We start from the raw sequence: 13,947 nt of genomic DNA, 5'->3' as shown, positions 1-13,947 counted from the left end.
TATAGACGCTCAACGTTATGAATATGCACATACATGTATATATATATGCATTCGCGCTAAAATAATTCATAATTTTAAAGAAATACTACACTTTTCAAAAGTATTACCATATGTTGATGCACCATTATAGCTTTTGTCATTTATTGTGGTGATGTGAAAGCAATTTTTGTAACGATAATGGCCTCCATTCTTGTTTTTATTTACATTTTATATTTCATCACTAAATAAATGGATATTATTTTATTTATTCAATATTTTCATAAAATCACGTCCTATTATTTATACGAATTTATGCTAATATCAAATCCTCACTTTTTTTTGACTTATTTGGTTTAATTTTGACTTAATTTTTCACGCGCCTTTATTTTACTACTTGATTGTATATGTTTCGGATCTGGGGATAAAAACAAATTATTTTAAAACCCACACTGCGAATAAAATGTGAAAAAAAAAGGTGGGGAAAAAGATGAGCAAAAAAAAAACACAAATTCAACAACACACATGTTGCCTATCCATTTAGTTTTTTTTCTTCTGTATGACAACCAATTTAAAATTTGTTCTGAATATTTTTTACTAAAAATATACTGTTTTAAAAAGGATACTATATATTTTTTTATGCATTCTCCAAATTAACACAAATAATACTTGAAAAAAAAATATAATAGATCGATGCAGATATGTGTGAAATGTTATTCCAAACTATTCAATATATAAAAGTTTAAAATATATCGCTATTTTCGTCTTCTATTTTTGTTCTTAAATCACACATTAAAATAAAAGATATATCAAACTAAAATTTGTATCCTTTTTTATTAACTTTCGAGCTTTATAAAAAAAAAAAAACTTAATAAAATGAGGATAATAAGCAAAATTAAACTCCACAAATTTTATACAATTATCTTGATATGTGTAAGTTTCCTCTTTATTTTAAACAAAAATGAAGGAATTAAAATTCCACAAGATGCAAAATCTATTTCTGTATTTAATACAAATTGGAAAATGAAAAGGGGAAATCATGGTTCTATTCAATGTAACATTGCATTATTTCCTTGTAAAAAAAAAAAAACATTTTTTATAGAATTAAAAAATTACAAATTAATTTGTCCTAAAAAGGTTAATATAAGATATAGTGAAAAAATAAAACCAAAATTAAATGCAAAATCAAAAAATAATAATGCATCTGAAATGGAAATTTATCCAAATCAATATGATGTTGCAATATTAGGATGCGGGGTTGGTGGTCATGCAGCTGCTATTAATGCAATTGAAAGAAATTTAAAAGTTATTATATTTGCAGGAAGTGAAGAATCATTAGGGGGAACTTGTGTTAATGTTGGTTGTATACCAAGTAAATCCTTACTCTATGCAACAAATAAATATAGAGAATTAAAAAATATGAGTAAATTATGCAACTATGGAATATATAGTAATGCTTATATAGATAAAGAAAAGGATGAAATAAAAAGCACACAATTAGTAGCTGATAGTATATGCATGAATATAAATAAATTAAAAGAATATACACAAAATGTTATTAAAAAATTAAAAAGTGGAATAATACATGGTATGAAAAATACAAAATTTATTCAAAACCCTCAATCAGTCCAAGTAGTTTATGATCATGGTTATATTATTGATAAAAATACTATACAAAGTAAAAAAAATAAACAAATATATAAAACAAAAAATATTATATTAGCAACTGGATCAGTTCCAAATGTTCCACAAAATATTAATGCTGATCAGAAAACTGTATTTACTAGTGATCAAGCAGTAAATTTACAAGGTTTAAAAAATTATATTTCTATAATTGGTATGGGGATAATAGGATTAGAGTTTTCAGATATATATACAGCATTAGGATCTGAAATTACATTTTTTGAATATTCTTCTCAATTTCTTCCTTTTGTTGATTCTGATGTTGCTAAATATTTTGAAAATGTTTTTTTAAAAACAAAACCGATTAATTATTTTCTCAATACAGAGATCAAATATGTTCACCCAGCTTCGAACGGAAAACCTGTTGTTATTGGTTATTCTTCACACACAAAAACAAATTATGATTCAGAAACATCTACTATTCAAATTAATGAAGAACATGTTAAGGAACTTCATGTGGATAGTTGTCTAGTTGCTACTGGTAGAAAACCAAATACTGAAAACATTGGTCTTGAAAATTTAAACGCTAAAATGAACAAAGGCTTTGTTTTAGTAGATGATCAATTACGGGTTCAAATAGAACCCATTCAGAAGACAGACCAAAGAAATGCTGATACAAATGAACAAAATCAATCAACTGATACCCAAGTACATGATAACATATTTTGCATTGGAGATGCAAACGGTAAACAGATGCTGGCCCACACAGCTTCCCATCAAGCATTAAGAGTAATTGATTATATAGAAAAAAAAGAAAAAAAAAAAAAAGAGGAAATTATAAATTCAGTCGAAAATATATTAAATAAACCTATAATATATAAAAACATACCATCTGTTTGTTATACTAATCCAGAGTTAGCATTTGTTGGAATTTCTGAAAAAGATGCAAACAAATTGTATCCTAATTCCATAGATGTAGAAATAACTTATTATAAATCAAATTCAAAAATACTATGCGAAAATAATATATCGTTAAATACTAATAAAAATAATCCATATAACAAAGGTTCATATAATTTTAATGACAATAGTAATGGTATGGTTAAAATGGTTTATAATAAATATACAAAACAATTACTTGGTGTTTTTATAGTTGGTAATTATGCTTCTATTTTAATACATGAAGCTGTTTTAGCTATCAATCATAATTTAACTATTTATGATTTGGCATATATGGTACATTCTCATCCGACTGTTACCGAAGTTTTAGATACAACTTTCAAATCAGCTTCAGGAATCAGAACACATTAGTTAAATTAATATATTGCTTCCAAAATACACACAACTTTACATCTATTTATTTGTCTTTGTTTTATTTCCTTTATTTTTTGCTGTTACATATACATATGCATGTTCATAATAAATCTTTATAATTTTAAAATCTTAAAGGTTTAAACCCGTGATTAATTAAGGTAGTAAACAAAAATATATATACATTCATAAATATGTAGACAAATAAAAAAGAAAGAATTAGTATAAGGGAAAATATAAAAAAATTATCAAAAAAATATTATTTTTAGCACCTATCTCTCAAAAAGAGGGTAAATTAGGTACCGGTCATATTGGATATACAATTATACAATGTCTAGTAATAATTTAATTTTTAAACTTTTTTAAATTTACTATACTACTTTACCTATTTTATGTGTTATACGGTTTAAATATATTGAAGCACTCTCCTGATGTTGATACTATAACACCGGGATAGGATGGATGAAATTTTGCATCTGTTATAAAATTTTGATTTTTATGTTCGAACAATAATTGATCGGGGTATTGAGCAAAAGAGTGTTCTAAACCTTCAGATTCAACTGATAGATCCCAAACAGAAATCGAATTATCTAAACTAGATGTTAACAACACATAAGTATCTTTACTATCCCAAGAAATTGATGTAATAGAATCTTTATGAAAATTTAAGCTAGCTACATTTTTAGATGTATTACGTATATCCCAAATTTTAACTACCGAATCATCTCCACCTGATGCTAATAAAAATTCAAAATTCTCATTCCATGTTATAACATTAACATCACTAGAATGTGCATTAGGAATATCTATTTTGAACCCAATTTCACGATTAATCAAGTGTTGCATCTGGTTTTCAGTTGAAACACTTTTAATATTTCGAGTGTCAACAATTTTTATACTTTTATCAGAAGAACAAATAGCAAATACATGACCTAATCCATTCCCTTTTTTAGTCCATTGAATATCCTCTATACTATATTTGTTACAATTATTTCTGATAGAAGTAGAGTTTAAATTTTCATGTTTCCATTTTGCCATATTGTCAGGTAGCCATAAAAATAAATTTCCATCATTATCACCTGTTAATAATTGAGCACCATATATCGGATTCCAATCTATAGCAAAACCTTCATTACTATGTTTGTTAAAAATATAAACAGGATCCTTTTGAATATTTTCATTATATATTCGTTCATTTAAACCCTCTATTTCATCACGAATTTCATAAATATATACTTTTTTATCTTCGCACCATGCCCCGACTAAAGAATTTATTTTTTTACTACTTTTAATTCTGTTAATGCACCCATGAGTATGTTTTATAGATTTGCATATAATTACACTATCATCTTCACTTTGTTTATTATTATCACTATTATTTTTTTCTATACTTTTTTTATTTTCTATTTTATCTATTTGTTCATCATTACTAGATGCACTTTCAGAACTTAAATAAAGATCAAGTTTATTTAAATTTCCCCATTTAATAACATATATACTGTTCGATTCTTTTTCTGTTGCTTGTGTACCTGAAACACATGTTATGTCAATTGGGTATGTCAATTCATTTCCTTTAAATTCCTTTCCATTTATTTTTGATTTTGAAATACAATCTTCTTTATTTTGATTGTTATAAATAAAATCAAAAGACAAACATGGCCAAGGAGTTGTTGGGCAAAACAACAAGTCATATGTACTATAGTCACATTCTAAATCATCATTCATTCTTTCCAATATAATATAGCATGTACAGAATATACAGAAATATAGGATTTGAGAAATGGCGAGGGGTATACCCTTTATTTGAGAAAGTTTCTCGAAAGTTATGATCAAAATAATAAAAAGTAATAAAAAATGATAAAAAAAAAAAAAAAATTAAATTAAAAAATCATACAAATATGTAAGAGTGAATTATGTAAAAAATACCAAAATTACCAATAAAGTGAGTCTATAAATATTACTGTCGATTATTTTAAAATAACCAAAAAAATACAAACTAATCAAATTAAAAATCCTGATGTTCCTACCATTTAAAACTTTTTATTACAATGTTTATTTTGATATTTTATTTTTTCATTATCATTATTTATGCTTATTTTTTTTATTTATTTTAATTTTTTTTTATTTATTCAATTTATTTCAATTCCTGTTTGTATTATTTTTTAAATTAAAAAAAAATAAAATAATAATACATGTTTTTTTCATATATCGCATTTCTGCGTTGAAAAAGGTGTTACATGTTCGTTAACTATTTTAATGAGTCGCCAACAGATGGTTATCATCAATCTTTTTTCCTATAAAAAAAAAATATATATTATTTTTTAGAGAGCAATATAATAAATAGGAAATATATATATTAATCCCTTCCGCTATATACACGAATACGCTTATTTTTCTCACTTTTTTTATAATATTCCTTCCCTTTGATAGGTAAAATAAAAAAAAATATATATTAACATGAAACTTCTACTCGGGATTACTGGAAGTATTGCTGCAATTAAAACCAGTGAAATAGTTGAAAAACTAAAAAAAGAATGCGAAAATAAAAATATTCCTATAGAAATAAAATATGTAGCTACAAATGTCGCATTTGAAAATTTTCTAACCAATTTTAAAGAAAAAATTTTCTTAGATAAAGATGAATGGTTATGGAAATGTCGAGGTGATGATATATTGCATATAGAATTAAGAAAATGGGCTGATCTTTTTGTTATATGCCCTTTAGATGCCAATACATTAGCTTATATATCAAATGGTGCATGCCCCAACTTAATAGTAAATACTTCAAATTTGTTTATATTTACCAAATGGAATAATTTCACATATAAAAGTGTAAATATTCCCATTGTTTTTCATGTTTTTCAGACATCTATTTGCCGCTGTTGGGATTTTGAAAAAAAAATTTTAGTTTTTCCATGTATGAACACATACATGTTTAATCATCCAATTACAAAACATCAGCTTGATATAATTTTATCATGGGGAATAAAAGTATGAATATCAAAAAGGATTTTACAAGTTTTTTTCATTTTATAGTTGTTACTTCATATATGTATTGAAGATATATATTATTAATAAATTATTTATATTTATATATATGTTTGTTCAATTTTAAGGTTATTCCGCCTATTGAAAAAGTTTTGGCATGTGGTGAATATGGTAAGAATGTCTTTTTTCTATATATTATATCTTATCCTTTTTAATATTTATTTTCTTTTATATATTTTAATTGCATCATATTCAATTTTTAAACTAAAACAAATCTCCTTTTTGAAAGGCATGGGAGCTCTTCCAAATGTAGAAGATGTAATTAAAGAGATACTGGAATGCATGAACACATTATAAAGATGAACAAAATTGAGGATATTAATAAATGAGAAAATTCTGTGAAAACATTTTTTTGTGAATAATTATTATATATATATATAATTGAAGAATCACTTTTATTATATTGAAAAGACCCATAAATATGGAATTTGACGTATTAGATCTAGCGATTGATATTTTTTAGTCATCTATTTATTTAGGTTTAAAAAAATATGAACATTCAGGCGAAATGCTAAAATAATATGTACTGTTCATAAAAACATTGGTTTTTTATGAAAAGTTTAGAATGGTTAATAAAAAAAATTATTATAACAAAATAAAGGAGAAATAAATAGAATCAAATCAGTAAAGCAGTAACTCGTGTACCATTAAATAAAAAATGATGTTATAAAACAAAATATGATTATATAACAAAAAAATTATTACTTTAATTTGCAAACATATTTATATGTATAAAACTATGTGCAATAATATAGGTAGAAGCCTTTAGAACATATACATATATTTTTTAACACTTTTTTAGTATTTTTTCTCTGGTTTAATAATATTACACAAATAAAAATGATGGTTGCACACATATGTTGTGTATCCACAAGCCGATTTTTTTGAAATATATTTAATTATCATTCTACATATTTGTAAAATGAAAGGGCATTATTTTTTCAAATTGTTAATTCTTTCCTGAAAATCCGCTACATTTGCTTTAGTTTCAACTTGCTCAGTTTTAAGCTCGCTAACTGATGGTATTTCGTCTAATTTTGAATTCATTTGTATACCCAAACCATCTAAAACTTTAGAAACAATTATATCCTCCTCCTCTGCCATGTCTATATCATAATTTAACGTATCAAACAGATCATCTAACATATCTTCTTTTAATGAAACTTCATCATTTTGTTTTTGAAAATCGTATATAGATTTATTAATATTTTTTAATTTAATATATTTATTTACTCTTGTAATTATTTTATTGATATCATTTAAACTTTTACTTAACTGTTCAGAAGATTTAACACTTTGTAATTTTATTTTCATAGAAAATAAATGTGATTTTATTTTACTATATTTTGTAACAGTTTGCTTTACTTTTACAAAATCTTTTGCCAATGTTCGAACAAGAGTTATATCATTTTTTTTTGCATATAGTTTTATGTTTTTTTCGATTTGTTTTTTTTCATTCTCCAATTTAAATATTTCCCTTTCCAGTTCTCTTATGGATCGATTTAAATTTCGCTTTTCTTCTCTAAGACATTCTTCCAAATTTTTGGAAAAATAACCTCCCATTGTTCGAAATAATAAAAGAAATAAACAAAAATATAAAAATGGAAATTAAAGAAAGAAAAAAAAAAAACTTTTCCTTAATTACTTTTATCTTTTTCCCCTTTATTTCATGTACATATGTATTTATAATAATAAAATACATATATCTTTTTTTATTGTCCAGACTTTGCTGTTTTCACTATTTGTATTTTACTTCAAAATTTTGTAAAGCATATTTAATTTATATGCTCAAATTATATTTTACTATTATTCTGTTTATTTCATTTATTATTTTTCTTTCCTCCATTCCGTGTCATTTGTTTAATCTATTTGTAAATATTTGCTATACATTATATGCATAATATTTTTATATTGTTTGTATTTTTTGCTACTATTTTGTTATTTTTATTTTTTTTTTCTCATTCCATTTTAGCTTTAACTAGGTACCGCATTCACTCATTTACCATTTTTTTAATTTTCACTAGTACTAGATTATGTGTATTGTATAATTTTTTAAATAAATATATAAATAAATAGTTTTTTGAATAAATAAATGATATAGCAGAGTTGTTAAAAAATATTTGTGTGTGTGCAACAGCTACTGAAACAAACATGCTAAGTTACACAAACCAAACGATAAATTAAAGAAAATTCACACACACACATACAAATATAAATTAACAGATAATCATATAGGATATTTTCATCTTATGAATGAAATTAATATTAATTTGGAATAGATGGAAAATAAAATTAATAGGTGGCTAAAATGATAAAAGTTAAAAAAAAAAAAATATATTTCCAAATAATTTTTTCCCCTTTTTTTAAAACTTACGATTTATTCTATATAATTCCTTTTAAACACAAAAATTTCAAAATACATTTGATTTTTTCAAATTTTTTAAACATCCAAATTTGAGATTAAAAATATAAATATAGATTAATACACATAAATTTATTTTTTTATATTTAATTTTTGAATACACTTAAAATTTCAAATATTTTTTTCCATCAAAAGCAACAATCCTAATTTACAGTGTTGCGTATCCCCTAAATCAGGATTAACAAAAATCGCCGTAATTATGTTATTCGCTCTACATCATATATATTAAAAAAAAAAGTGAAAAAATAAACAAATTAACAATGTCGCAATGTGTGAGATTAGGGAGGGTTCTACACTTCTTAACAACTTTTCTTCATTTTAAATTCTATTAAGTTGTGATAAAATAAGGATTTCCTACTTTCATTATATTCATGAGTTATCAAAAATTTATATGATTGTTACACTCTTTTGATATGCCATATTTTTCGTCATTTTTTTTTTCCTGAAATTTTCAAAAGGAATATCTTCAAATCATGTTCGCGGTATAACCATATTTTCATTTATATATTACTCATTATTATTATAAGGATTAATTACTTTATTTTTGCATTCCGATTTTCTTTTTTATTTATATAAGTATTGTTCCTTTTATTATCTTTGCATGCTTTACCACTTTCATCATTGTTACCAAATTTAGTTGATGAATCTGTGCAAAAATAATTTCCTTCTAAATCGATATAATCCTTGATAGATGATGATCACATATATTTTTTTTTTTCTAATTCATTTTGTCCATGTTTTTTCTCACCTTTTTTGGCCCAATTTTTCTTCTGATTTTCATTCTTTTGTTGCTTGTTTTTGTTTTTTTTCCCTTTTTGATAGCATTGTTTATCAGTTTCTCGGATTTTTATTTCTTTTCGGTTTTTTAATTTTTTTTTTTTTTTCATTTATTTCATCTATTCTTCTTTTATGGCCTTTGTGTAATTCTTTTAAAAACAGCTTTTCATATTCTATCAATTTTTTATGCCGTTGTTTTGCTAAATTCTGTTTATCTATCTTTCTTTTTTCATATTTTATTTTTTTTTCACTATCCCTTTTTACTATTTCCTCGCGTCTAATGTCGCATATACGATTCACTAAATCGTCAACTTTTCGAAATTTCAAAAAATTTGAAAACTTTTCTAAAATAAAAAGACAAATTATTTTCAAATGTCTACACACATTTTCTCCAATCTTAATACAAATATATAGTCCCCATTTTATTTCTTCATAAATGTCTTGAATTTTCCAAAATAATATTACTCGATTAATTCTTAATTTGTGAAATAATTTCATGTTTATTATATATTTAAAAAAAGGGGAACTTGGTATTATTATTACAATAAAAAATGTAAATAACAAAATTGTTATTATTATATTTTTTGGCGTGGCATATATAATAAACATTTGTTTATAGGTTGAGGATATATATATTTTTCTTTCTATTATATCCACATTTTTTAAATAATGTTGTTCGATTTTGTTATTTATATCAAAAACTATTGGTGAATTAATAATTATTTTCATATCATTTGTTTGATCTTCATTTTCTGTTTCTTTTACATTAAAAAGATGGTACTCATTTTGGTCGGTTTTATTTTTTTTCACAGTTTCTCGAATATTTCCTTTTTTTTCCTTTTCTATAATTTTGTTCAATTCTTTTGTTATTTCAATATTGCATTTAGTTGTCAACAAATTTATAATTGGCTCAAATTTAATAATTACACTAGCTTCGCATTTATTACATAAATAAGTTTTATTTTTTATACTATTTATGTCCCTAACTATTTGTTTTTCACAATTTAAAAAAACATTTATTTCCTTATCTATGTCTTCTTTATTCCATATACTCACATATATTGTACAATCCCTTTCTAATATATTATTAAAATCATAACAATTGCTCAAACTATGATTAAATGATATAGACTCTCCTTTTGTACTATCATCATAATATATATTTAGTTTTTCATTATTATATGATTTTATATCCAGAAAATTATGTGCTTTCTTTTCTAACCCTATATAAAAATTATTTTTTATACACTATAAATTCTTTATTATTATTGTAGCAGTTGTCATTCCATTTTTTATCTACGTCCATTTTTTTCTCGGATTTCATAACTATTTCTTTTTTATTTTGTTCATTCGAATTATTTAACAATGCTGACTTTTTAATAAGAAAAAAAAAATAGTTGTAAAAAAATTTTTTTTTTTCCATATTTATAAAATGAGCTAGCTGTTTTTTTAAACAATAATTTTGGGGAAATGAACAAAATCCCTTTTCCTTTTCCCATATTAAAGGATATCTATTTATTTTATTACATTCATTTCCTTTATCATTCAAATTCCTGGATTTAACTATTACCGATTTCTTCAGTATTTCATCGTCTTTGATAATGAAAGAAATATGTAATGTGCATACAAAATAGACAATTATGGATCCAATACAAATATAAATACCGTTTAAATCATCATAACATATAAGTCTATACCTATAAATATACCCTCGGAATTTATCTGAAAAATAACAAGATATATGTACAGAGTACTTATATTAAATAATGAGATAAGTTTGGAGCTTATCAATAGTATCACTATAGCTATTTATGTCATATTTTATTTCAATATATCAAGTAGTATATATGTACATGTAATGCTACCTTTTCTTTGAATATTTCTGCATCCATAAAAATATAATTCCCTTCTATGAAATTTCCCTAATATAAGAAAAATTTGAATATTTCTATGGGTTCAAAAAAAAATTATTTCATCGTTAAATTTTACAATATATGTGTATATTCTATTATTGCTCTACTTTTTCTATTTTTTTTCATATTTTTGCAAATGGTTCTCATTTACCTGATGCGTCTTTTCAACATTGAAACTTATTTTTATATTAAATATCTCTAAAAATATGAACGTGCTCATATATATTTTTTTTAAATTATATATTTTATCAATTAATACAATTCATATATGCACACATTATTTTGATATATACCATCATCAATTTTGAATGTTGAAGAATTTAATAAATATGTTTTTCTATCCAATTCCTGTTTTATCTTTAATTGATAAAAATAAAATAAACAAAATGAATAAAATAAGGCAATTGAAAATGATATTTTTATTTATTTTCATTCCCCTCGATTTTATGTTTCCAATTTTTTATCTTTTCAATATTCTCATGTTTTTTACATTTCTATTTATAAATAGCTCATTGTTTAAATCTGTGCGAAAACGGGAGACAAAACAAATAAAACAAAACAAAACGAATAAATGGCTATATGGTATATATATGTGTAAGGGACATACCAAATTGTTGTATTGTAACATTTAACATAAAAAAATTGGAACTTTGCTTATAAAATCCATGATATTTTTCTGCTTTTTTTTTTAAGCATGAAAATGTTAATATTACATCCTCATTATTGTCTATTGAGGAAAGATAAAAATATGAAAGCAAAATTAACACAAATTTTGTATGAAATATTATTATTTAAAAACAGTTGGAATATGAACATAAGTATAATTACTTCTTAATTCCATTAAAATATTTTTGGTGCATTATACCTTTTTTATTACATAATAGTTTTTTTCTTCTATACTTTAATTGAAAATATAAAGGAAATATACTAGACTGAGTACAATAGCAGCAGAAACATAATTGGTTACCATCTTTATTTTCATATAATTGTTTCTGATTTTCACAAAATTCTTTCAAATTTTTATTCTTTAAATTTTCTTTTTTATATGATATTAAATTTTCGAAATATCCTAAAGGAACATCCTTTAAAAAATGTCAATTCATTATATACAAAGATGTATATATATATATAGTTATATATACTTTAATATTCTTAATTGTTAACATAGACATATTTAATAGGATATATAACGGTACTTTTATAAATTTCTTCTACATATAATAAAAAGTTTTTATATGCAGACTCTTCACTTCTTCGAATTACATATCTTTGTTTCTGCAACATGAAATGAATAAAGTACATAAAAAATATAAATTTTGAAAAAAAAAAATATATATGACACCTCTAATATGCAACGTTTTATTCCATTTATGCAGCTTTATCTCTTTATGGCATTCTTAAAATATAAGGTGTAAGAATTATCTTTGTTAGGCGGTATCAAATTTTCAGCTGTTCTCAATATGCTAGCTTTTTGAAATAAAAAAAATACAACGACAAACAGCCAATATACCAACGTATGCATTATTTTATATATGTGAGTGTCTATTTTTTTTGATACTATGCAATGTTCATAAAATTATGCTCATATTTACACAAAAAAGTTGTTTAAATAATATGACATGCACAGAAATATAAATATGTATATATATTTTTTAGTTGCATATAACTCCTTTTTGGCTAGCCCGTTTTTTTATTTTCTGACTTGTTCATAATTTTTTTTCTATTTAAGTATTATTTTAAAAAAATTCAGCCCCTTATTAAATAGAAAGGAAATAATTGGTGATACAGTTAAAGATGGTAAAACAACGAAGACAAATCACCTTTTTATTAGAACAGCCACATCATAAATGTGTGCATATATGTGATGAGAGAGCGAAAGAACGAGAAAAAAGGTGATAAAATTTATTATTTATTTGAGTAAAAGATTTTGAAAATGTTGTGCATAATAACGTTAATGATTTAAGGGTGGCTTTTAAATAATTATTTAAGTAGAAAACAAAAAAATATTGTAGCTAAGCATTATTTTTTTTATTATTATTCGCTTTTTGCAAAAATATAAATTGAATAAAGAGACATTCATTTTAAAATTGCACAAGTATGATTTCAATTGGTATACCTTTAAAAAAATATAATACAAACAGATGCACATATTTTTGTCTTTCATGTGTTTGAATATTTTGTTATATACATATTTGCATATTACATTCATACAGCTTATTTTTATATTTTACAGTTTTTTCGTTTATTAAAATGATAAATGAACAATCGATTTTCAAAAAATAAATAGGGTATTTAAGAATAAAGTATAAGCCTTATGAGATGAAGCTATATGCATACACATATGCATATAATAATTATGTTTTATTCTGGAAAGTTTGTTATTTTTATTTCCCATATCCTTTTCTTTACCATTCTTAGACCATTTGTGGTTCCAATTTTATAATAATGAAAAAAATGGCACCTTTCAAATTAATATAAAGATGTAAATATTCAAATAATTACAATATTTATCCCAATTTTCCTTTCTTTTCCATCTTTAAGCACCTAACTAGTTTATTACATTTTTTGTTATTTATAAATCTCACCCTTTGCATTATAAATTTTTTACACGAAAAATATATAATTGCTTAAATGCCTGGGCATTTTCCTCCAAATTTTATAAAGGTACAATTCATTGTAATTGTTATATGGGTTTAAGAAAATAAATCGCGCATGCACAACATGATATGATCAAATAAAAGGAAAAAAAAAGAACAATTATCTTAAAAGTAAACGATAAACACATTAACAAATAAATCAAAGGTTTCTAAATATTATAATTTTTTAAAATTAATTTTTTAAAATATATAAAGCCATTTTTTATGTGATATTTTCTTA

The 13,947-nt window shown here is 23.5% G+C and overlaps 5 protein-coding genes across 5 annotated transcripts; 2 read left to right on the top strand and 3 right to left on the bottom strand.

Annotated features, from left to right (window-relative positions):
* Nucleotides 1-852: 852 nt before the first annotated feature.
* PBANKA_0714900 (dihydrolipoyl dehydrogenase, apicoplast, putative) lies at nt 853-2,910 on the top strand (the record flags this gene model as incomplete). The annotated part of the gene is made up of 1 exon (XM_034564059.1): nt 853-2,910. The coding sequence occupies one exon, from the start codon at nt 853-855 to the stop codon at nt 2,908-2,910; it is 2,058 nt and encodes a 685-aa protein (XP_034420894.1).
* Nucleotides 2,911-3,300: 390 nt separating this feature from the next.
* Nucleotides 3,301-4,635, bottom strand: PBANKA_0714800 (ribosome assembly protein RRB1, putative; the record flags this gene model as incomplete). Its single annotated transcript, XM_034564058.1, has 1 exon — nt 3,301-4,635. The coding sequence occupies one exon, from the start codon at nt 4,633-4,635 to the stop codon at nt 3,301-3,303; it is 1,335 nt and encodes a 444-aa protein (XP_034420893.1).
* A 732-nt stretch (nt 4,636-5,367) lies between these two features.
* PBANKA_0714700 (phosphopantothenoylcysteine decarboxylase, putative) lies at nt 5,368-6,255 on the top strand (the record flags this gene model as incomplete). The annotated part of the gene is made up of 4 exons (XM_034564057.1): nt 5,368-5,685; nt 5,776-5,901; nt 6,027-6,069; nt 6,188-6,255. The coding sequence occupies 4 exons, from the start codon at nt 5,368-5,370 to the stop codon at nt 6,253-6,255; spliced, it is 555 nt and encodes a 184-aa protein (XP_034420892.1).
* Nucleotides 6,256-6,891: 636 nt separating this feature from the next.
* PBANKA_0714600 (vacuolar protein sorting-associated protein 2, putative) lies at nt 6,892-7,521 on the bottom strand (the record flags this gene model as incomplete). The annotated part of the gene is made up of 1 exon (XM_034564056.1): nt 6,892-7,521. One exon carries the CDS (start codon nt 7,519-7,521, stop codon nt 6,892-6,894), a length of 630 nt encoding a protein of 209 aa, XP_034420891.1.
* A 1,690-nt stretch (nt 7,522-9,211) lies between these two features.
* On the bottom strand, nt 9,212-12,592 carry PBANKA_0714500 (conserved Plasmodium protein, unknown function; the record flags this gene model as incomplete). The annotated part of the gene is given in 11 exon segments (XM_034564055.1): nt 9,212-10,393; nt 10,407-10,750; nt 10,855-10,879; nt 11,023-11,079; nt 11,222-11,268; nt 11,364-11,427; nt 11,561-11,592; nt 11,678-11,797; nt 11,936-12,152; nt 12,235-12,345; nt 12,566-12,592. The coding sequence occupies 11 exon segments, from the start codon at nt 12,590-12,592 to the stop codon at nt 9,212-9,214; spliced, it is 2,226 nt and encodes a 741-aa protein (XP_034420890.1).
* Nucleotides 12,593-13,947: the final 1,355 nt, after the last annotated feature.

This window comes from Plasmodium berghei, assembly GCF_900002375.2.
Source record: "Plasmodium berghei ANKA genome assembly, chromosome: 7".
NCBI classification, from domain to species: Eukaryota; Apicomplexa; class Aconoidasida; order Haemosporida; family Plasmodiidae; genus Plasmodium; species Plasmodium berghei.
This window is presented reverse-complemented; position numbering and strand designations above follow the sequence as displayed.